General features: G+C 51.7%; 2 protein-coding genes across 2 annotated transcripts in view; both read left to right on the top strand.

The window, feature by feature from the left end:
• FHIP1B (FHF complex subunit HOOK interacting protein 1B) overlaps positions 1–22673 on the top strand; it is a 421115-nt gene that overhangs the window by 64367 nt on the left and 334075 nt on the right. The window lies entirely within an intron of this gene.
• LOC104318118 (olfactory receptor 52B2) lies at positions 15707–16721 on the top strand. Its single transcript, XM_009919258.2, has one exon. It carries the CDS (start codon positions 15707–15709, stop codon positions 16679–16681), a length of 975 nt encoding a protein of 324 aa, XP_009917560.1. The 3' UTR covers positions 16682–16721.

Here is a 22673-nt window from a genome sequence, read left to right as displayed (position 1 = left end):
AGCAGCCAAAGGAACTGCTGGATCGTGTTGGACCATCCAAGCTTTGGAGGATGCTAGACTGAGCCCGCAGTGAACAGCGTGGGCAAGGCTGCCAGCGCGGAGCGCGAGCGTGGCACTCACCCAGCCCTGTGGAGAAGAGGACGCCAGAACGTGACATCCTCATTGTGGAGGGATGTTTTTGCCATTTTATTGGAATCAGTTTGGGCAATGACAGTGGAAAACGGGTTGCTAAAATTAACTGTGTGGAAGGAATGCTTTGTCCATATAAATGGATTCAAACCTTTGTATTGCCAGATACCATAACAAAGAACAAGGAGGATCAGTCTGCAAAAAGCAATGAGCCGCAGCCAGAGACTTCAGCTGCTGGTATCATCTAAAAGGCTGGTAAATCCCTGTTGCTTCTGAAGCTGTTGGTGCCTGCGTGCTTTTAGTGAACTCAGGCTTTGCTGAGGGATAGTTAAGCAGTGATAATGATGCTGTTAATAGTAATTACTTCCTATCTTAGGGTACATATTTTCTCCTTAGTAAGTCTTAAGTATTTTTTATGTTTTGGTCAGAAAAGAAATTCTTAATATAAGGAAGTGAAACCTATTCTTGATTGAATGCAGTCCAAACAAGAACATGTGAAGCCTCTCCCAAACCCTTGTTTTCGTAGGGGTGTGATGTGCTGCCATGCTGGTGTCATGCCTGCTGTGCCTTCCCTTGGAGCTGGGGCCAGGGCTGTGCTAGTGATTTTGGGGAGAGAATTTCCCCAGCAGGACCCCCCACACCCTGGACATGGCACCAGCACAGCCTGGGGAGTCCTTGGCCTTGGAGAAGCCATCGGTCAGGCAGCATGCAAAGCAAATGTAAAATGCACAGAGAAGTCCTTGTGTCAGCCTGCCCCCCAACGTGCCTGGGCGCGGGGGAGCATGGCCCGTGATGCTGGATGCCGCAGGGTCCTCTGTGTCCAGTGCCCGGTCCACATGCTGAGGCGGCTCTTCTCTGCAGGCTGCCGGCAGCGCTGCCTGCGGGAAGCTCTGGCTGCTGTGCTCTGCAGGTCCCATGCATCTATTTTGGAGGTTGTCTTGCTCACGCTGTCCCCACGCTGCAGCTCAAGGCAAAGAGGGTGTCCTGCTGCTCCTGCACAGAGCAGTTAGTTATTTAGTTTTTATTCAGTTAAATGCAACACCCCCTACCCCCACCCCCCACCCGCCCCAAGGCTGGTGTGGCCCTCCCAGTGCCTTTCTCCCCTTATTTCCCTCTCTCCATGATGTGCCTGCCCAGGGGCGAGGGATGCTTCCCGGGAAGCCTCTGTTCCTCTTCCCTGAGTGAGGCTACGTGTTCTGTTTTCATGCTGGAGCCAATGCTGAGCAGCTTCCAGCATTGCTGCTGGATTCTGCGGTCTGTGCGGGACAGGGCTCAGTCACTGCTCGGGAGCTGCTCGGTCCAAGCCTATGGACTTATGCTGCTTTGGGCTTTGCTGTTTTCAGCCCTTCATTTTCTCTGTCAGGTTTACACTTGAACAACTGGGGTTGGCTGTGCTGCAGAGCCTGGTGGTGGGCAAGGAGCTGCTGTGGGCTGGGGGCTCCCACCTTTACCTTCTGTGTGAGGACAGTGAACAAACAGCTCCTCTGCAAAGGCACCAACCCTGTGGAGCACCCACTGCTCAAGCCCCTGTGGGCAGCGAGGGTGGGTGTGCTCCCCGTGCTCTCTCCTGCCAGGGTACCCTGCCTCCCATTCGGAGGGTTTGATAAAGGTTGGAGGAGGATGAGCCACCTTCATGGATCCTCTGGGCTCTGCAGAGGAGCTGTTGCTGCAGGATCATGTTGCAGGTGAGCAGGAGAAGCTAAGGTTGAAGTCTGAGCCTGGACCAACCCTCTCCAGGCGCAGACCCTGTGCTGGCAGGCCACTGTGCCATGCTTGCAGGGTGCTGCTCAGCCAAAAGCAGCTCCATGCATCTCAGCACTGGGAGGAAAAGCTGTCCCAGCCCGTAGAATCACTTGATGCTCCCAGTGATGCCCCAGCACTCGAGAGCTGCGGGTGGGCAGGGGGATGCTCATTTTACCCTTTTACCTGCTGCCACGGTAGGGAGGGAAGCTTGCCCAGTGCCCATGTGGGCAGGGGACGGTGTTGCTGGAAGATGTTTCAGCAGCGCTGCATGAATAAAAACCGCTTGTCCTCAGCCTGTGGCATGGCTGCTCTCAGCACACAGCGGCTCTTTCGTACCTGATGCAGCTCGTGGCTTGCGGGGGCGATAAACCTGTCGTGGCAGTTTGTAAGTGGAGAGCTTGGGAAGTAAAGCTGAACCTTTGCTGGTGGCGGTCCTGCTCTCCAGCCCAACATCCCCTGGCTTTGCCATGTGATATCCACCTTGTGCAGGTAAAGCTTTCTCAGTGGGAAGATAATCCGGGAGCAAAAATAACAGCTCTTGAGCATCAGTGCTGCTGTTTCTCCGCATCTTTCTTCTCTTGACCTTTGGGATGTGCAGTGAGCTATTATAAGCTGTGAGCATCATGTTCTGCATCCCATGCTCACCGTGCTCTTCTTCCTGGGAGAAAACACTTAAAGGTTAAATATACACTGGCCATCGCTCGGTGAGTGTCTGTAGTTAAAAAGACAAACAACACCAAACATTGTGCATTTGGACAAGAACGAAGGGAGGATTTCAGTTTTGCCCACTGGGATGGCAGAGCCTGGCCTTGGCCTTGGAGCCAGAGGCAGGAGGGTCTTCCTGAGCCTGTTTTCTGGTGTGAACTGTTCCCCCCGGCAAAAAAGAAGCAGAAGAAAACAAATAAACCCAACTTGGTCGATACAGAGTTCAGCTCTGTGTGCCTCTGATCTCTTTATGGGCATTTTTAGTGTTCTGGTTTTGAAGATTAAATGAAAGAAGAACAAAGCCCAGTGCTGAAGTGAGGAGCTGATCTGCAAAGGGGACTTTCGGGAGAGCCACTGCAGCTGATTTCTGCTGAAACCTGCTCAGACACCGTTTGAGTGGAAACCAAACAACAACTCCTGCCCTGCTCACTTCTGAGCTCTCCTCAGCCTCAATACCACATTGCCGCGTGGTTTTTACTTTTCCTCCTTTCGGCGTCCCTGTTAGAGTTGGGGGGGCAGGCGGGGGCTGCGAGGCACAGGGCTGCCTGGGGAAGATTTCTAAACTCAGGATGTTAGCAGGACACCAGGTTCCCATGGAAAGCGGCTGCAAACCAGACCACAGCTGGGGCATCTTTGATGCTCCATTAGCTGGTGCTGCTCTTGTAGTGGCAGGGAGCTCAGCTCCGGTTGTCCCTCCTGCTCCACGTGGCCATGATGCAGCATCAGCGCTGGGCAAGATCTGCTGCTGCTGTGCAAAATAATGGGCAAGATGGGCTTTGAATGGTGGTTTGGCACATGCCCTGCAGAGCTGTGAGCCTCCTGGAGAGGAAGGCGAGCCTGGCTGGGTGTCTGCTGCTGTTGGCAGGGTGAGCCCGGGCAGGACCTCCTCTGGCTCCCCAGGAGCGGACAGACCCGTGGGGGGCACGGGAGCAGTGCCTGTGCCAGGGGGAGGAGGGTCTGCTCCTCTGCAGCCCCTGGCAATGTCTGGCCTTTACTCTCCTCCTGGAGTGTTAGGGCCATCAGAGAAGAAGGGGCTGGAGAAGGCAGGGCGGAGGAGCTGCTGCCTGCCATGCAGGCAGGGACTCCCTGTACGGAGCCTGTTGTGGCCCCAGGTGAAAGCTGCTGGGGGCAGCCAGGGAGGGGGCAGGATGCATCCCCCGAGGGCCCTAGGAAGGGCTGTGCTGGGCGTCGGGTTGGGTGCTGTTGTGGCTTGCACTAACCCTGGGCAGCAGGCAGAGTGCCCCTTCATCTGCACTTTGGGTGCAGCCCCGGAGCACCAGCACCATTGTCCCACTATCCTCCTCCTCTGCACTCTCTGTGGCAGGAGCTGCTCGCACAAGGCAGTGGTCACCATGCACCAGAATACAGCCCCCTGGCCTCCTCCCCCCCACCAGCCCTGCAGCCCCCGGCTGAGATCGGGGCTCCCTCCGCCCCCCTGCCCCCCGTGGCCAGTGGACAAGCCATTCCCCTCTGTGGACTGGGGGGGGGGGGGGGGGGGGGGCTTTTGCTCACACCCCTCCCTGCAGAGCCCCCAGTATCCACACCAAGGAGCATTCCTACCAGTACTCCCAGTATGGGAGGACCTTCTGCTTCCACTCTGAGCTGGCACTGCACTGGCTGTGCCACCCTGAGGAGTGCCAGTTCCCCTGCTGCACGTTCGGCTCCCAGGTGGGCCTTATCCTGCATGAATGCAGCCACCCTGGGTCCCAGCAGTGCCTCCGTGATGATTGTGGGAAGACCATGGTGGGACCAGCCGAGGCAAGCCAGCAGCAGGCACGGCATGCGGACAAGGTGCATGGCTGCAGCCGCTGTGGGAAGGGCTTTGGGTGCCTGTCTGACCCCCTCACACACTGGTGCACCCGCCTGGGGAAGCTGCACCCCTGTGGGCAGTGCCAGAAGTGTTTTGGGTCCTGCGCTGACCTGCTGACCCATTCTTTGAACAGCGGGGATGTGTCCTGGACCGGCCAGTGGTGTGTGCTCGGACACCTTGCTGCTGCGAGGAGCTCTGCCCATGGGATGCAGGGAGCATCCTCTGCCAGTGCAAAGGTTCCTCTGTCTGGTAGCAAAGCATGCAGCCCCAAGTTAAGGATGTGCTTGGCTTGCCATGTGGATGGGGAAGAGACACTTCAAAAGCATGAGCATGAGCCAGGAGGAACTCTCCTTGGATGGGGCTGAGCCACAGCAGAGGGGGGCAAGTCTAATCCAGGCCAGGTGTCAGGTTTTCTGTACTCAGGTGCCCTGAGGGGGGAGGAGGAAAGTCTCTTCCTTGCACATTGCAGGTGCTGGGAGGAAAAGGGCCTGTGCAATAAATAAAAATGATTAAAAAACCCTGGGAAACAATGGTACAGCAGCTGTGTTAGTGTGACTGCCTGGGCCGTGGTGGGAGCCAGCTGAGCTCAGCCTGGGAAAGTGAGCAGGTTGAGGCTGCCCTGCTCGGGGCAGGGAATGTGGATGGTGCTGAGCCTGACACATCCTCGCCCGCTCATTGTCAATCTGCCAGGCTTGCTCCTGTCACTGCCATCCCCGGGGTGATGAGCAGCTCAACTGCTCTTTGCACTGAGATGGGACAGAGTGAAGAGGATGGCAATGTGCTTTAACCAGGTGTGCTTGGTGCGCAGGGAGACAGTGACTGGGATCACTCCCACAAGACAGCACTGCTTTCTTAACTTCTTCCAAACCTCGTTTCCTCTTCACGGTGTCTCTGGTTTTGCCTTTAGGTGGAGACCAGCTCGCCGCACTGCTGCTCCTGTGAAGGTTTTTTGCTCTCTTAGGTGGCCGCAGCCCTGGGAGCAGACCGAAAGGCTACAGGGATGCACCAGTTCTGCACAGGCAGTCTCTCCAGGGGAGCTCTGAACCCTCTGTTGTTAAACCATGTGCACGTTAGATGCACACACACACACGTGTTGGTAGTGATGAACGGTAAAGCAGTGTGGATGAAAGGCGAAGGGCTTTGGCAGTGTTCGGGTAGTTCTCCTTAAATCTCTGATAAAGTGAGAGCTCACTCCAGCTGTGGCGTAAACGCGACTTACCCGGGGAGGATGGCGGGGGTGTCTCTGAGCCTCTCACGACGCCACCGCAAGCCCCGCAGGGCCTGGCTGCGGGGTCTGCAGGACCGCCGCATTTCTTGCCTCGCAGAGACCTCTAGAGTTGACTCTCCTGAACGCTCTCCTATAAATGGTGCCGTCCAGTCTCACCTCTTTTGCGCAGGCTGGAGCACCTCAATGAGCTTTTCAGGCTGGCTGCTCATGGAGCCGCACGCTCCCATTCCTCAGAGCAGCCCCAGAGAAGTCCCCTGTGTGCGACCCACCTGCCTGGGAGAGCAGGGGCTTCCTCCTCCCGGTGACATCCTCTACTTCTGGGACTCTGTCCTTGCTCCTGGGCCTCCGTTCAGCCCGGCAGCCCCAGTGATGCTGGATGCCTGAGTGTCCTCCAAGGGCGCATGCTGCATCCCCCAAGGAGGGCTCCTGCCCCCTGAAGCCTCCCGGTCCCTGTGCTGGCGTGGGGTGGGATGCGGCACGTGGCCGGGAAAGGGCTGGGGGCTGCGTTGGGTGTCTCCTGGGGACACCCGGCCGCTCACTCTGGCGTGTGCGTGGCACTGGATGCAGGGAGGCAGTGGCCACAGAGCGGGCAGCAGGAAACTGGCCCGTGGTGGGAAGTGTCCTGGCCTGGGGAGGAAAGCCAGAGCTCCTTGTTTAAGTACCACGTTAGCAGCAGCACATCCTCCATTTGCTGTACAGCTCCTGTTCTGCTAGGACACAGTGGCTCAGTGCTGGCAGAGCAGGCAGCGAGGATGGGACATTGTTACCGGCTGCAGAAGGAATTGCTGCTGGGAGGAAACCCAACTTTTGCCTTGGATAGCTCAGTGTATTCGAATTCCTTCCTAAAGCGAGAGGTGAGGGGAATCTAAATGATGCATTTTGAAATGCACAATGAATAAGAAGAGAGACAAAAGAAATTTTCTAGTTCTTTGCATGGCTCCCATTGAAAATTTCCATGACTACTGTGGGTGTTATGATACCTTGTTACATAGCTATTGCCCTCCCAGGATCCTAGATCCTTCTGCAAGCCCAGGGCCTCCCTCTCCCACTGCCTTCTTAGCCCAGGAGCCATGGGGACGCATTCCCTGGCTCTGGGGTACAAGGGAGAGGTGGCCCAGGGGAAAGGACCCTGGAGGGATGGGGATGGAGAGGCCAGGCTGGGGAATCAGTGTCCCTGGGGGTTGCAGGATGCTGCTCCAGTATTGTCTTTGCTGACACTAGCCCATGTCAGACCAAGAGTGACAAAAAGGATGCATTCATTTCCTGCGTGGAAGATCCTAACAAAGAGAAGGGGAATTTAAAGGTGAAACTTTAGTTTCGCGTTGTCACGGTGCTGTGCAGGCACAGCACATTGCACATTGAAGTGCAGGCAGTCGCTGGCTCTGCCAGGTCCCTCTCATACCGATGTTTTGCACAGGTGAATGGATCGCCACTCGCCCCAAGCCTGAAACCAGCTGATGACCTGTTTGCCACACTCAGCTGGTGCAAAGCTCTGTGTACCAGAGGGGTGGAAGATAACAAACATCCCCATGTTTTCAGTCAGTCCAGAGTCTCAAACACTCCAGTCCACCTCCACAGGGTAAAGCCTGGCCCTGACTGTACCAGTCTGGGGAGGCGATGACCTGGGAGTTTGCTGAGACCCTCTCCAAATTTGGGAGGGATGAGGGGAGTTTTCATCCCAGACTGACCCGCATACCAGAAGCAGTAATCCTGTGGCAGCCTTGTCTGTGCTCGGTGGGAGCATTGTCCCCCAGTTCATGTATCTTACCATCTGTGTGTTGCTCTTTAGGTAAAGAGTGTCAGGAAATACTCACAGTGCATTCCCACGGAGCACTATAGTTAGCAGGGTTTCCAGCTGGCTACAGTATTCCTCTGCACTGACTTCCAAGAGGCGAGAAGCAAGCACAGAGCTTTCTCCACTGACTTGACAAGAAAGGGCCTAAATCAGGCATGCAGCGGTTTGCAGATCAGCTTGCGAGGCTCGCGGTGCAAGCCTGTGGTGGGCAAGTGATCCGGGCCCTCCAGGTTAACTTCCCTGGCAGAAGCATCGCACTGCCCCGCTGCCTGTGCCTGTGTACCCCTGGCCCTTGTCTGGGGCAAAGCAAGAGCATGTTCAAAGTGGTGCTGAGATCTTTATTTCCCACAAATGGCAATGCAGACCCCTGCCCATCCCCTCCCTTGATTTGCCCATATTCTCACTAAGATGTTTATAGTCTGCTTCTGCCTCGTTTTGGCCAAAAAGGTGTGTCTAATCCCCTCCATGACTAATGACCTGGGCATCCTTACAGACAAGTCGCCTGTTCCACCCCACAGTGAGAAATGGGACCTCGTGCAGGCATCAACCAGAGGAGGGGACAGAGGCAGGACCAAGGTCCCCGAATGCTGCATGTATGCGTCCAACTGTGTGCAGCAATGGGGAGGCAGCACCGAGCCCCTGTGCCGGCCAGCCTTGGTGTGTGGGGGTGATGCTCAGGGGGACAACGGACCCGGGGTCTGTGATGGCTCGTGTGCATCCCACCCGGTCATCTCTGCTATTGCCTCACTGGCTGCTGGGGCCGTTGGAACCCCGTGGACCCCGTGGCGGTGCACGTCCATCCAGAGGGCACCTACAAGGATGGGAGAGGACAGAAGGTCCACAAAATAAATCCTGGGCTTTGCTGCTGAGAGCACAGTGTGCTGGGAATGTGTTCAGAGCATGCTGTGTCAGGCAGGAGGCCAAAGCTCATCCTGAATTAAAGGACTGTGAACTAAAATAATATTGATCTGGAAGATATTCCCTGCAGCAGGTACGGTGGAAACAGAGCTTGTTTCTGTACTGCAGCTGTGTCCATCAGCTAACAGCCCTCAGTGCAGACATGGCAGACACCGGCTGAGCCTGCCAGGCTTGTACAAGGACCTGTAGCTGCCTGGGACAGCTCATCTGGAGCTTTGCTCAGTGCATTGCAATAGGAATGGGGCCCCAGGCACACCCAGGGCCACCAACTGGTTTTGTATGTGCTCCAGGGAAGGAGATGGTTGCATTTGTTTTGCCCAGGTGTTTCCCAGAGCTGCCTTTGGAGAGTAAATTGCTGGAGGAGATGTTGCTTTGCTTGGCGTCATGCCTTGGTGTCCTGCGGCCCCATGTCCAGCTAAGACCAAGCTCCAGTGCTCCATAGCGGACGCTGGGGAAAGACGGATTGCTCGGTGCTGACAGCTGAGCTGCTGAGAGACGCCGACCAACGCAGGGACCGAAGCCTGGGCTCAGCAGCACTTTGTACCCCTGCACAGGTCGGGTGACAGCAGGAGGTGCAGCGCAAGGAAGAGGTTGTTTTGTCTCCGGGTTTCTGGAAATGCTTGAAAACAGGGAGCCAGGAGCTATGTTCCTTAGGCATGTTTTCTCCTGGTGGCAGATTTGTGCCAACAATACGTGTGTGGGAAAGTGCATAAACTGTTAATCTGACTTGCCAGGGACACAGGGGAATATCCTTAAATGCCAGAGTAGGTGCTGCTGGAGTGGGTCGGGGCCCAGGAGACCTCCCAGGGACCCTGTCCTGAGTCCGGGCAGGGGGGCAAGTCTGGGGTGCAGCACCCGCAGTAAGTCCTTCCCCTGTGCAGCCTCTCATCTCCCATGCCTGCCATGTGGGATGCCTCTGTCCATCTCTGCTGCCAGGTCACTGGGCTTTAATCAGGAACCAGTTCACGGGAGACAAGTACTTTTTGTAGCTTCTTTTTTAATTCCCCTGTTGCTGTAGATTCTGCAGTTCCTGCTGGGCAAGAAATTTAACAATTCTATTAAGAACTGAGTGAAAAAAACATTAATTTGGTGTTATTGAGGCTGAAGCCAGCCACAGTGAAGCATCACAGCGGAGGGAGCAGGTCAGCTGGCAGAGCTAAGGCTGGGAGACCTTCCATGTGCTGGATGTGCAGTGCAGCCCTGCACTGTCCTAGTGACAGGTGGTTGTAGTAAAAGAAAACCAAAGCAAATTTAAGGGAGTGAGAAGAGGTTGTGTACTCCCTCGTTCCATCATTTGCCATACTGGATTTCAGAGAAATAATGGGAATGCTAAACCCCCCAGTGTTTTACATGAAATAATTTTACATGGCAGGGAAAAGGTATTCAGGTATTCAGCCTGTAAAATGAGGCTACCATTGCACTTGATTAGAAATACTCTAGCTGCTAAAACATTTTGAAGTGCTGAAATAAATGACTGCCCAATAGTTTCTGAAACAAATATAATTCCCATTTACTTCTGGCAAGATTACCCTTTGATCTTTAGAACTGTGGTTTGTTTAAATATGTGACAGAGGATATAAGTTGGGGTGTCATTTTTTGTAGGGAAAAACTTGGAAAGCAAACAGAACCTTCTTCCATATATGCACGTGAATGTTTGAGACAGATTAAACTCACTTAACTTAAAATATCTTTTCCTGTAGTAGTCATTTCAGGCACCAGCGGAGGAAAATGAGCACTTTCAGGAGCTATTCATCTTCTACTGCAGACAGTGGCTCCTTCCCTGACTGTGCCCTATTTCTCTGCCAGCTCTTGGGGGATGAGGTGGTTCAGATGATGCTATCTGCAGCCTGGTGGGTGAATCCGCTGCATTTACAGGTTGTCAGTCTCAACAATTTCTGTTTGCTTGCCTGCAGTCCTGTCGCTAGAGGGGAAGAACCAGAAAAAAACACATGATATGCATCCCTGCTCCACTGCTTACGCAAGAGAAGGTGTGGATGCTGGTGGACCGGCCCTGCTGCAGCGCCCGGCACGGCTGGACACCCACCGGCCAGGAGCATAGGGACAACAGCTGTCAGACCAGACCCCAGCCACGCGTAGCTTGTGGCTTTCAAGGGACTGACATAGGATGCCCCATTTGGGTTTCAGCTCTCGCTTCCACCAATCCCCATTGGAAGCCAAGCCAGTTCCTGGGGATCGTGTTGGACTAGATCCAGTTGGTGGGTTGTGCTGATGCTTTCTGCTGCTGTTCCCCAGATGTTTACACCATTACTGTCATCTCTGTAGGTGGGGGCAAGGCTCTGGTGTCCAAGCTGTACACAACTCCAAGAGATGATGCTCTTTGGGCCTTGGACCCTGCAGCCTGTACTGTTGTGGTACTGTCAGCCTCGAAGGTCACCTGCGTGCTTTTGGTGAGTCAGTTCTCCAGGGAGCATCCTGCAAGTGCCACGACAGAATTGGGTAACACTGACGAATAGATACAGCAAGGGGCTGGCATGGAGGAGTTGCTTCTCTGCCCTTCCCATGCCTGGCCTGCTTGGCAGCCAAAATAAGTTTCCAGGGTGGCGAGCTCTGACCTGTGTTTGTCTCTGCTTTCAATTTTATGCCATTCCTGATCAGTATTTGCCTAACCTGATTTTTAGATCCCCAGAGATGCAGACTCCATTCCCTCTGGAAGTGTTCACCTCTGACTTTAACTTCCTAATGTTTTCCCAGTGTCTGACCCCAGTAATAAATACTGTTCTTTGTTTCTGGACCCCCCCAGGGACAGCAGCACCCCTGCCAGTTCACAGTAATCCGTCACACGTTTGCAGGCTGTTATCACATCTCCTCCTTTCTAGACAACAAGAAATTGCAGTATAAAGAAAGAGTTTCCAGGTACCTGAGGTGGAGCAGGCAATTCAACCCTTGCAGCACGGGCAGCTCTTTGGTGCTTACTGCCTGGTGCGTGGCAGCTTTGGGGCCACTGCTCAGACTTGAACGTGCTGGCAGTCTGGGCTCTGCTGCCAGGAGGGCAGGTTGTGCCTGCAGCCCCTGCCCAGGCTGCAGCTCCTCGCTGGCATTGTGCTTGGCAAGCTGGATCCACCCTCAAGGCACGGTGACGGCTCGGTTCTTCCCTCTGTTTGCTGGGTCCCTGTGGCACAGAGGACAAGCCCTGCTCTTCTTTTCTCTGGTGTCTGCCCTTATGTATATGAGTTTTTGCAAGAATAAAACATTTTTAACCTGTAACTTTAATATTTTTGTAGTGTCCTCTGGAGATATGTTATCCCTCACTACTGGTAGAGACATTTTTTGGGAAGACACCTGGATTTTCAGCTTCCTCTTTAATTAGTGTGTGGCTAAAGAGTACACCACCTTTTCTTAAAAATACCCTCTGATGTGAAACTGTGAAATCCGAATTCCTCCCTGTTTCTAACAGCTGAGTGGAACAGCTCTTCCTTGGTCAGAAGGGCTTTGGGCCAGCTCTGTTCCTTAGAAACCACAGGGAGAGAAATGAAAAGGAAATTAAAAGCCATACGCTGATAAGATGAACTTGACACACGGGTTGGAAAGATCTCCGGCACCTGCAGGTGCCAAAACATGAGGCATTGTCTGACGGGAGAATGATTATCAGACTGGCTGACAGAAAATGGGTGGGTTTTCTGGCACACAAGCCCTCCTCAAGATTAGTCCTGGGTCCTGCAAACATCGAGATGTTCAGGAGTGTTGGACCATTCCCACAGAAACCGAGTTTCCTCGTGATGCCCTCAAACGCCTCATGCTGCTGTCCATCATAGGGGGATGGACAGGCACGTCCCATCCTCCCCCCCAGCATCTCCTGCTGAGGGCTCGGGCTGCAATAGGAGTGACCAGCGGCGAAAAAGCACAAGCCCTGCCTGGGCAAGGCTTGTCCCCCCCGCTGTGGTGCCATGCTGAATTCCCTGCGGATATCTTGTCCCCCCTTTTGCAGGCTCCCTGCCCTTCACACCACGGGTCTTCTCCTGCCTGACCCCTCTGCAGCAGCAAGGACTGCCTGAGCCCCGGTGAGGCACCAGGCTCCATCCCCCTGGACCAGCATCGACACCCTGGGGGCATGGGCAGCCCCCAGACCCGGGGGTATTCGTGTGTCTTCCCTGCCCATCGAGCGGGCACTGCAGGGATCCAGCCTCTCGCTGGCAGCAGATGTTAAATTGGAAATTACTGCAATATTTCAGAAGCAAATCCACCTTCCTGAGCAAACATATCGACAGGGACTTGGGCAGGACTGAGTGCGATTGCTGTTATTAATGGCACAAAAGCAGCATCCAAAAACTTGCTGGGTGTTTTCCAGGTAGATAAAATCTGGAGCTCCGGCAGCGAGGGCTCAGCACACGACGGGCAGGGCAGGGCAATTTGGTGGGGGGAGACAATCCATCCTTATATATGACTGCTAAAAAAAACAGAGAGGCATCTCTTTTCTGTCTGCCTGTATTGGTTACATATTATTTCTGAACCTGAGGCACTACAGCACTGAAACAAAATGAGAAATCATTGAATGATGAACACTTCACTGCAGGCCAAGTTATATAGAATTCATAGTCCTTTGTTTCATCAAAAAAATACAATTACTTTCAATCATTTTGATTTGGTCCTGAGATGAAAAAAAAAATCATTCATTCATACAGTCCTATGTATTCAGACCCTTTTTTCTGCTGCATTGATGGGTCTTCAACATGTTGGTTGCAGGCAAAGTATTTTCAGATCACCTGTAATTCATTTTTTGCATCTTTTGAACAGACAGAGTTATAGTTTCAGTTTTGGTTTTTTTTTTCCCCACCATGTACTGTAAAAATTATTTTGCAATAACAGTATATTATAAATTATGTAACTGTGGTGTTTCTGTTTTTCCAGTTGATGCCAGTTCAGGCTAGCAGTTCAGTCTGTGTAGAAATCTCTGCAGCCTTCTCTGTTTTGCAACACCATCAAGGCAGCTTTATGCTCACAGCCACTCATAGGCTTTGTTATTTGTAGATCATTGACCATGGGCTGGAGTCAGGCAGGCAGAGGAACACCTCCCACAGAGGCACATGGCAGCACGAGCAAAACACAGAGGCTGTTTTGGGAGGTTTCATCGGTATAACAAGGCAATTTTCACCCTGTGGGGGATAAAACACTCCCAGACATCAGAGATGCTCCTCTGGAGCCTGGGAGCACTGCTCGGGCAGCGTGCTGTGCCATTCTCATTCTCAAGTCTTCGTCGTGGTCGGGAGACGTAGCTGGTGCCTAGGCAGGGACAGAGTAAAAACACTTGCAATGCAAATGATGGAAAAGCAGGAAATATCTTGACTCACCTGGGAGCGTTAACTGCTGTTAATCTTTAATGCACTAGCAATTTAAACTTCCACAAGTTGACGCGCTGATGTTCCTTCTGAGATTCAGGAGGGGGAAGGATTAATATCATCAGCCCTCTGCAGCGCAGACGGGGATTTGCACTCCCTTGCAGCTCTGCGCTGATCAGGGCTGAGGTTCCTCGTTCCTCTTTGGGGCTGGCCCTTGGTGAGTCATTTTATATTAAACACTGGTGTTTGGGGCAATGCTTTCTTGTTTGAAAAGAATGAAAGGAAGTAAAGCTGCGGGTAAGAGAAATATATTTCCATATCACTAAGAAGTGGAGGTGTAAAGTCTTGCTGAACTGCTTTGTAAACCATATCCAGTCAGGCACTGGCTGGCTGGCGTTGGTGCCTGGGAACGTTCCCAGGCTGATTTAATTTACAATCATAGACCTAGTCTATATTCACCTCTGTTGAATTATGTGGTTTTAAAACTGGAAGAGGCAATTGGATAAATATTTGTGATGAGCTGAAGATCTTTTCTATACTGACTGATGTTTTCAGTGGACTTGCGGTTCATAGAGGACAAGAATCTGTCTTAATGGAAACGCTTAGAAATGCAGACGTGTCTTGCACTTAGATACCTGCAGTTTGCAATAAAAATAAACCAGACTGCAAGCAGGTCTGAAGAATGAAGGTGTAGCTTTGGTCCAAACCAAACTAATTTTCCTGCATCCCAACCCTGGCCTAGGGTTTTTCTTGTGTGTGATAGAACATGTACAGGGGATGGGGTGGGCCTACGAACAGGGGCAAAATGGGGGGAAGCACATAAAACCAGCAGTCCTGCAGCGTTCCTTCTCCTCAAAACCCTTCTTGTGGAAAGGCGTCCACAGAGGACTCTGCAGGCTTGGCTTGTTTGCATTATTCAAATCTGCAAAATACCCTTAGGCTGATCAGCCCTTCATGGGACTGTGCTCTGAGTTCAGGCTACCCTGGCACTTTGGGAACTGGGAAAACTGCAGGAGATTGAGCTCAGAGGCTGGAAAGGTCTGGTGTTGGCTGAGCATCAGTGCAGAAGTCTACACTTGGGGTATCTCTCCGGAGTATTGCTATGACTTGGCTGCCCTGGTAGCACTTGTTGCCTTGCATTTTGGGCCAGCACTTCTTCGTCCAAAGATCATGCTGTGTAGCCCACTGTGTCTTTGCCCCTCTTCACAAAGGAGAGGAAAAGGAATGAAAGAAAAGGCAGGGAATCTGCCAGGTAAGAGAGTTACTCCAGGTTGTTCAGAAGGTCTGGATGTGGGCTGAAAGTCCAGCCTAGCTCTCCCCTTTGCCCCTTGGTGTTTGCCAGTGTTTGGGTCTCTGAAATCCCTGTGGGAGGGGGAAGAAGCACAAAAAGCACTTTGCGGTGTTTGCAAACAGGTGAACATGTTTATACAGGTGGAAATACAGGGAGTAACATGTCCAGCAGAAGTTTCAGGGGTGGTCACAACCTTCAGAGGTTGAGTTGAATGTCAGCCACATCCAAGATATTTATCAGTGTTGGTACTGGTACAGTTTTTATTCCTATCTTAATATTTGTACAAGGAACTCTCAGAAATGAACTGGTCACTGCTCAGTAACAGCGTGAGACATTGTGTTACTTCATCTCCCTGAAGAAACACACAGTCCTAACAAAGACACACAACTTTCCAGGTGCACACAGATATATAGCCTGCCGTCAGTGACAAGGCAAGTAATTATGACTTTTACAAGCCTTTCTCTGACAGTGGGTAAAGTGGAGATAGAAAAGGACCTGGCCTGTTTTGTGGTGCAAATGGAGGGACAGAGAAGATGTTTTTCTTACAGACACAGTTTGTAGGGTTGATAGGAAAGAATGAATAGATTTCTTGTACAGCAAAACACAGCGAGTCAACCCCTCGGCCTTCAGAAATGGCTCAGGTTGGAAGGCAGTTGCAAATAGGACATCGTATGCACCAATTTGTACACATTTGTAGGTGGTCATGGGCTAACACCAGACTCCCCAGGCATTGTTTATCCCTTCTCTTTCTTGCACAGAGCATAGTCAGGCTGACACTGAGGACTGAAGCATCATGTATGAGCTCAATGAAAGCAGCTTCGATCCTATCACCTTCGTCCTGACGGGCATCCCAGGCATGGAGGAGTCCCACATCTGGATCTCCGTCCCCTTCTGTTTGATGTACATCACTGCGGTGTTTGGCAACTCTGTCCTCCTCTTTGTCATCATCACGGACCGGAGCCTCCATGAGCCCATGTACCTCTTCCTTGCCATGCTGGCTGTTGCTGACCTCATGCTTTCAACCACAACAGTGCCCAAAATGCTGGCGATCTTCTGGTTCAGTGCCAGGGAAATTTCCTTTGATGCCTGCATTACACAGATGTTCTTCACCCATTTCAGCTTCATCGTGGAATCGTCCGTTCTGGTGGCGATGGCGTTTGACCGGTATGTGGCCGTCTGTGACCCACTGCGGTACTCTTCAACCTTAAACCCTTCGGTGATTGGGAAAATAGCTGTGACTGCCGTTGTCCGGGGGTTCTGCATCATGTTCCCACCCATCTTCCTCCTGAAGCGGCTGCCGTACTGCGGACACAATGTCATGCCCCACACCTACTGTGAGCACATGGGCATCGCCCGCTTGGCCTGCGCTGACATAAAAGCCAATGTCTGGTACGGGCTGACAACAGCTCTTCTCTCCTCTGGCCTGGACGTTGTGCTCATCGCTGTCTCTTACGCTCTGATCCTCAGGACGGTCTTTCGGCTTCCATCCCCGGAGGCTCGTCTCAAAACCCTGAGCACCTGCGGCTCTCACCTCTGTGTGATCCTCATGTTCTACGTGCCCGCCTTTTTCTCCTTTCTCACGCACCGGTTTGGCCACCACATCCCAAGTCACGTTCACATCCTCCTGGCCAACCTCTACGTCGTGGTCCCACCAATGCTCAACCCCATCGTGTACGGGGTGAGGACAAGGCAGATCCGGGAGCGTGTGCTCCGCCTCTTGTGCCCCGCGGGGGAGTGCCCCTGCCCCGGCTTGGGGAGCAGATGCTGAGTGCTGCCGGAGGGATGGGGGACATGGGACAGGATCTGGGGAGCAGGTGCTGAGTGCTACTGGAGGGATGGGGGACATGGGACAGGATCTGGAAAGCAGCACCGAGCGCTGCAGCACTTTTCGCCCCGGAAGAACAGCTTTGCCCAAGAGGTTCAGGAGAAGCTGAGGGTGGTGGGATTTCTGGAAATGTGGGCTTGGGTCATCAGCGCCTTCATTGCTACCAGTTTCTCCTAGAGATTCTTCCCCTGAATGGTCTATCTAGCATAGCATTGACTTGGCAGGCAGTGCACGCTCAGATGGGACCTGTCTGTCGTCTCGTCCTGACAGCAGAGTCTTGATGGCCATTCTGGCTCAGCTGTTAAATGCCAAGGCTTCTGAAACTCAATGCAAAAATTGCAGTGTGAGTTGTTGTTGGCTCTGAGTGGGCAATGCTCTTGGTGCTTTCTCAGGGCCCCAGAGGGCAGAGACGGCTGCAGCAGGTCTCGGGGTTTCCTCCAGGGAGGTTGGGCAGCATGGTTGTGGGAGCAGCTGAGCCTGCTCCCTGCACAGCCCTGGCTTGGTCAACATGCAGGGTTGCAGAGGTCCCACTGCTGCCCCTCCATGAACTCCTCTGGCTCTGGTGGCTCCCAGGGGTTGTTAAGCATTAAACCACCAGTATCTTTCAAAGCTGTGGCAGCAATTTCCTTTCCACCGTGGGAAGGAACTCCGGGATGAGGAAGAGGAGGGAATGCATCAGAGCCCAGAGACCTTTCCTTCATGCTTTCCTTCATGTTTTACTGGGTGGGATGCTGAGACAAATGCTTGCTTCTCCTCTCTGCATCATACCCACTGGCAGCTGCACTTCTCTCTTACACACCATTCTGGGGCACGGGGCTCTGGGCAGTTTTTGGTCCCCTCCTGAGCTCAGGGGCTTCCTTGGGTCTGGCCAGTACAACTCTCTCATCCAGGCAGAAACCAGAGTCTTTTGACTGCAGCGATTAGGGAGTCCTTTCTGAAGGCTCATGCTCTGCAGTCCAGCTCTCACAACAATGTCAGGAGCTGGGATGCTCTGACCCTGTGTCAGCTGTGAGACCTGATGAAAGGTCTGGTGTGTTCATGCCCATAGTGACAAGATGGAGCAGATCATCCAGCCATTTCTGCAGAACATCCTTTTTTCCCTGACCAAGAGGGCAGAGGGCATTTGCCAAGCCCGCAGCCTCACTGTGCTGCAAAGCCATTTCAGACCTGCCCATGGTGGGAAAGCCACCTCGAAGGCAACCACTGCCACATGCCTGGACCTCAGAGGTGCCTCCTTTGGAGGGGCTGGTGACCCTCAAGATGCCAGGGAATGGCTCTGCCCAGCTCTGGGCTCCACGAAATGTTGTGCCTGCATCAGGGATAGGAGCTAGCAGGTTGCTGAGGGCTCAGGTTGCAGCTGATCAAGCCCAATGTCCCTGACTGAGAGCAGGAGCAACAAGTGCTCTCTGGGACCAGGCTTGTCCACAGCTGAATGACGCAGGAGATGACACTGATAGAGCAACCAAAACCCTGCTCTGCTCCAGTCATCCTGGTAACGCTGCTACAACTTCAAAAGAAAATGGAAAGAAAGAGATTAATGATTTCAGATAAAAAAACCCCCAGAAGTTCTTAACTCTTTCAACAGATTTATTTTTTTCTTTGGGTGTTTTTTTTTTTTTCCGATTTCATCAAAGGTGGGAACTCTGTGACAGGCACAGGGGAAATGAAAGTCTGTTCATTAAAGGCTGTTTGCTTAACAGTGAAGATAACAGACCTTGTTACAAAAGCTGCTCATATTGTTGGATTTTTTTAATGTCCTCAAAACATTTGTGTTTGTGTTGGCTTTCTTTGCAAAAGAAAGGGTATTGACACAAAGCAGTCCGCATGATTTCTGATATGAGACGGAGCTGTGAGAAAGAAAATGTGTCAGGAGAGCAAGTTGTTATAGGCAGCACATGAATGCATTTAGGCAGAAAAAGATGCTTTAAGGTCTTTAGGGCATGGAGGACCTGGAGTAGCTGCACAGCAGCTGTCACAGGGGTTACAGCAGATTTGGAGGTACGGGTGAGATGCGAGACAGCTCGTGACTGCAAGAGACTTGTTTGCTGATTCAGAAGGTCTCCTTCAGCCCTGCCTTCCTACCTGAAAACAAGAACTTGTGAGAAAGCAGCCCTCTGCTGAAGAGTTTTCTTCTGAAAGCCTTTTGGCCAGCTTTAGTAACAATTGAGCTGCCATCTAAATTTGTCAATATTAAAGAACAATATTGCTTACACACTCTGTTACACACTTTAACTCACACGGTTATTTCTGCCACCTTCTTCACTGCTTCCCCTCTCTGGCCTCTCCTCAGCAATGAACTCAGAGCGCACGCTTAGCTCTGAGCACAACAGCAGTGCAGCTAAAACGGTGTGTGTGCTCAGAGGTGGCATGAATCTGAGCAGGGTCCTGAGAAGGAACTCTTTTATAAATGCGCAGGAGTCTTGTGCCATCATCATCTTCATCGTGGAGCTAGTGGGAGGTAGATCTCCCTGGGCAGGTGCTGCACAAATGCCAAACACCTGCCTCCAAATTGCTTCCAAACCAAGTATAACTAACGGAAAATAGGTAGGGAACGGCACTAACAGGACAGGGCTGGCCTAGATGCTACGTTACTGCACTCCCTCGCTGGCACTTTGCTTGGGGTGGTGTTACTCCAGTGAGTGGTCCTCAGCACGCAGGGGATCCTCTCTCAGGGGCAATGCATTCCTGCCGGAATCCACATTTTCACTGGCATTTTAGCAGCTGGCTTGGTTGGGATGGGCTGTGTGTCATCGTACCAGATGACTGCATTTCATGGAGCCTTCTACTCTGGGTTTCCAAGAACAGTTTTATACAACTAAGGAGGCAGTTTTAAACTCACAGCCCTTGCGCCATTCTGCTCCTTGCATTGATGTGGCGGCCAGGTCAGGGAGCAAACTGCACAGGCAAATGTCCCTGGGTCAATGAATCACTAGCTTAGCAATTCATGTCCAAAGGGGCATGCATAATGGGATATTAGCCAGCTGATTGTGAAGATTTATATTTCTAACGTGGTTAAAATGTTAGCTTAATAACTCACACGAGATGTGAAACCAGAACTTCTGCACTTTGTATTTAATTTTCCATTCTTGAAAGACCTATTCTTTTTTAGCTCAGTTGATGTGGTAGGCTATTTGTAAGCATGTTTGGATTGCAGGGGCACTTTCCTGGGGAGGAGGAAGGGATTTTGACTGAAGTTTTTTCATGGCATCCATGTAGCACATGCAAAAAGTAAATGAAATCTCAAAAACTTTGGGAGATAAGTGGAAGTCAATGGAGTTACTGTAAGAAACACTCCTTTGTCTTCAGTGAATGCATGGTCAGGCTGTCGTGGTTTAACCCCAGCCAGCAACTAAGCACCACGCAGCCGCTCACTCACTCCCCCCCCATCCAGTGGGATGGGGGAGAAAATCAGGAAAAGAAGTAAAACTCCTGGGTTGAGATAAGAACGATTTAATAGAACAGAAAAGAAGAGACTAATAATGATAATGATAACACTAATAAAATGACAACAGTAGTAATAAAAGGATTGAAATGTACAAATGATGCACAGGGCAACTGCTCACCACCCGCCGACCGACACCCAGCCAGTCCCCAGGCGGCGAAAATCCCTGCCCCCCACTTCCCAGTTCCTAAACTAGATGGGACGTCACATGGTATGGAATACACTGTTGGCCAGTTTGGGTCAGGTGCCCTGGCTGGGCATGAGAAGCTGAAAAATCCTTGACTGTAGTCTAAACACTACTGAGCAACAACTGAAAACATCAGGGTTATCAACATTCTTCACATACTGAACTCAAAACATAGCACTGTACCAGCTACTAGGAAGACAGCTAACTACATCCCAGCTGAAACCAGGACACAGGCTTTTCATGCTTACGTGCACTGAGAAGCGGTCAAGCCCGCACCTGAAGTGGAGATCATGCTTCAGGTTTGTGCTGAGTCAAGCTCTAAGCATATGCTTTAAAGGAAAATGCTCTTCAGCTGTATTTGAATGCTTTGCTCAATAGACAGAGACAAGCACAGCTTTCATCATGAACAAAGCCTTGACTGTTCCAAGTTAAAGTACATTTCCATTCATTTTTATTGCTGTTTATGAACAATTGTGCTTTATTAATTGTTCTTCATCTGCAGAGCTCTGTGAGTAATAAATTAGAGTAGCAAAGCTTAATGATTTTACTTCATCTCACCTCCATTATCATAATGTCTTAGCAAATGTTAGTTAATTAATAAAAATCCCCACTACACATACAGGCAGATAATAAATAGCACATTACTGTAAGCTGTCCTGGCTAAAATGAGATGGTAACTCGGCAGCCAGGATGCAGTTATTAGTTGACTGGTTTGCTCTCATGTATTAGAGGTCCCTGTTGGTCCCAGAGGTCCCTGACAGCTCCCCCGAAGGGTTGTGGCAGTCAGGAAGCTGCTGACTGCTGTTGCCCTGACCCCACTACACAGTCTGCTCAGGGTGTCTGCAGCTTTCTAGAGGAGGAACAGTAGTCCAATAAATTCACTGCTCTCTTCTAAAATCAGAAATGAGGACAAAATCAGCTAAAAGGTTTATAACAGGAATATCTGCTGATGTCTATGTCAGAGCTCCCAAATTCCTCTCCATCATGGTTCACAAAAAGCTAAAACAGGTCCTGGTCCCAAAGCACTTTCGGTCTAGGACAAGGATGAGGGTAAAACTCATACCTGATTGACAGGTCCCTGCTTGCCCCAGGCTGGCTCATGCATAGCCCTGGGAACCCCTTTGGGATCCAGGACCAGGCAATGAATTTTGCAGAAGTTACTGTGGTTGGGGTGGTGATGAGTGATGGGGTGGTGAGGATTCACTGAGGTTGCTTCAGGGACAACCTGAAAGTCTGCAGGGCTTGTGCAGTCCCCACCCAATTAGCACAGTTGTAGGAAATACCTGGGGAAAATGTACTGGTGGTGTCCCTGGTGCTCTTCGCCACTTGCGTCAGGATATGAGCAGGACCGTCCGTGCCCTGCGGTGCCCCAGGGCACTCTCCGGATGCACTATAAACACCCCAGGCTCAGGCTCTGCCCGAGATGGATCCCATTGCTGGCACAGAAGGTGGGTGATTTGGCTGGGTCGAGGCACTGTTGTTTCAACTGGAGATGGAGTAGAGATGGATTAGAGAGATGGGGGATGGCAGGGGTCCATGCAGGATTTATTGTGTGATACCATTGCCAGAGATACGTAAACATTTCCTGGCAGTGGTTCTGGCTGCATTATCCCAAACTCCCTGCATAAGTGTGGCAGGGAGGGCACTGGGCAATGCGTTCCTCAAGGGGATGGAAGTAGCATGCTCCTCCTGCTCAGTTCTGCCAGACACACTGGATGCAAAGGGATTTCACTTGGAGTGAGAATGGACTTGTGTTCCTCTAATACTTGAAGACTAGGTAGGAGCTAGTACAGCAGTTTGCCTGTAAATTTTCCATATTCTCTAAAACAGTAGTCCCCAGTGCCAGGGAGTTCAGGGGGTTTCATTATTTATTTTGTACTGGATCAATAGCACCTGGCAATCCAGCAGCAGCTCAGATCCCTGGTTTGTGCTCCATGGACATAGTGCATAAGGTGGCAGCTCCGGACCCACAGCTGGTTAGTCCCCATGACACTTGTAAATCCCCTTTTAGACCCTGGACATTTTGATAATGCCCTGCTGCTGGTGGCTTTTAATTTTGTCTCTTTGCATCTCTGACAAAAGAATTTCTCCAGATACCTGGGTGATCAGACACTACTGTCTGGGGCTCTCTTATGAAGCAGAGCTTTTGGGATGAAAGGGGCTCTCCCCTGCCTTTTGCTCGCCTTGCTCTTGGTGGAGTGAGCTCACACACAGCTGCAGAGACAGACCTTTCACAGGAGCAGATACAGACAGGCAAAATCCCAAGGAGAATAGGGCTGAACCAAGCTCCTTGTGTCCTGATTTCG

The sequence above is a fragment of the Haliaeetus albicilla genome, chromosome 20 (assembly GCF_947461875.1).
Source record: "Haliaeetus albicilla chromosome 20, bHalAlb1.1, whole genome shotgun sequence".
In the NCBI taxonomy this organism is placed as follows: domain Eukaryota; kingdom Metazoa; phylum Chordata; class Aves; order Accipitriformes; family Accipitridae; genus Haliaeetus; species Haliaeetus albicilla.
Note: the sequence above shows the minus strand (reverse complement) of the source record. Positions and strands in the feature narration are given on the sequence as shown.

Coding starts and splice junctions, on each gene's coding strand:
- LOC104318118 (XM_009919258.2), top strand. CDS start 15,707: ATGTATGAGCTCAATGAAAGCAGCTTCGATCCTATCACCTTCGTCCTG.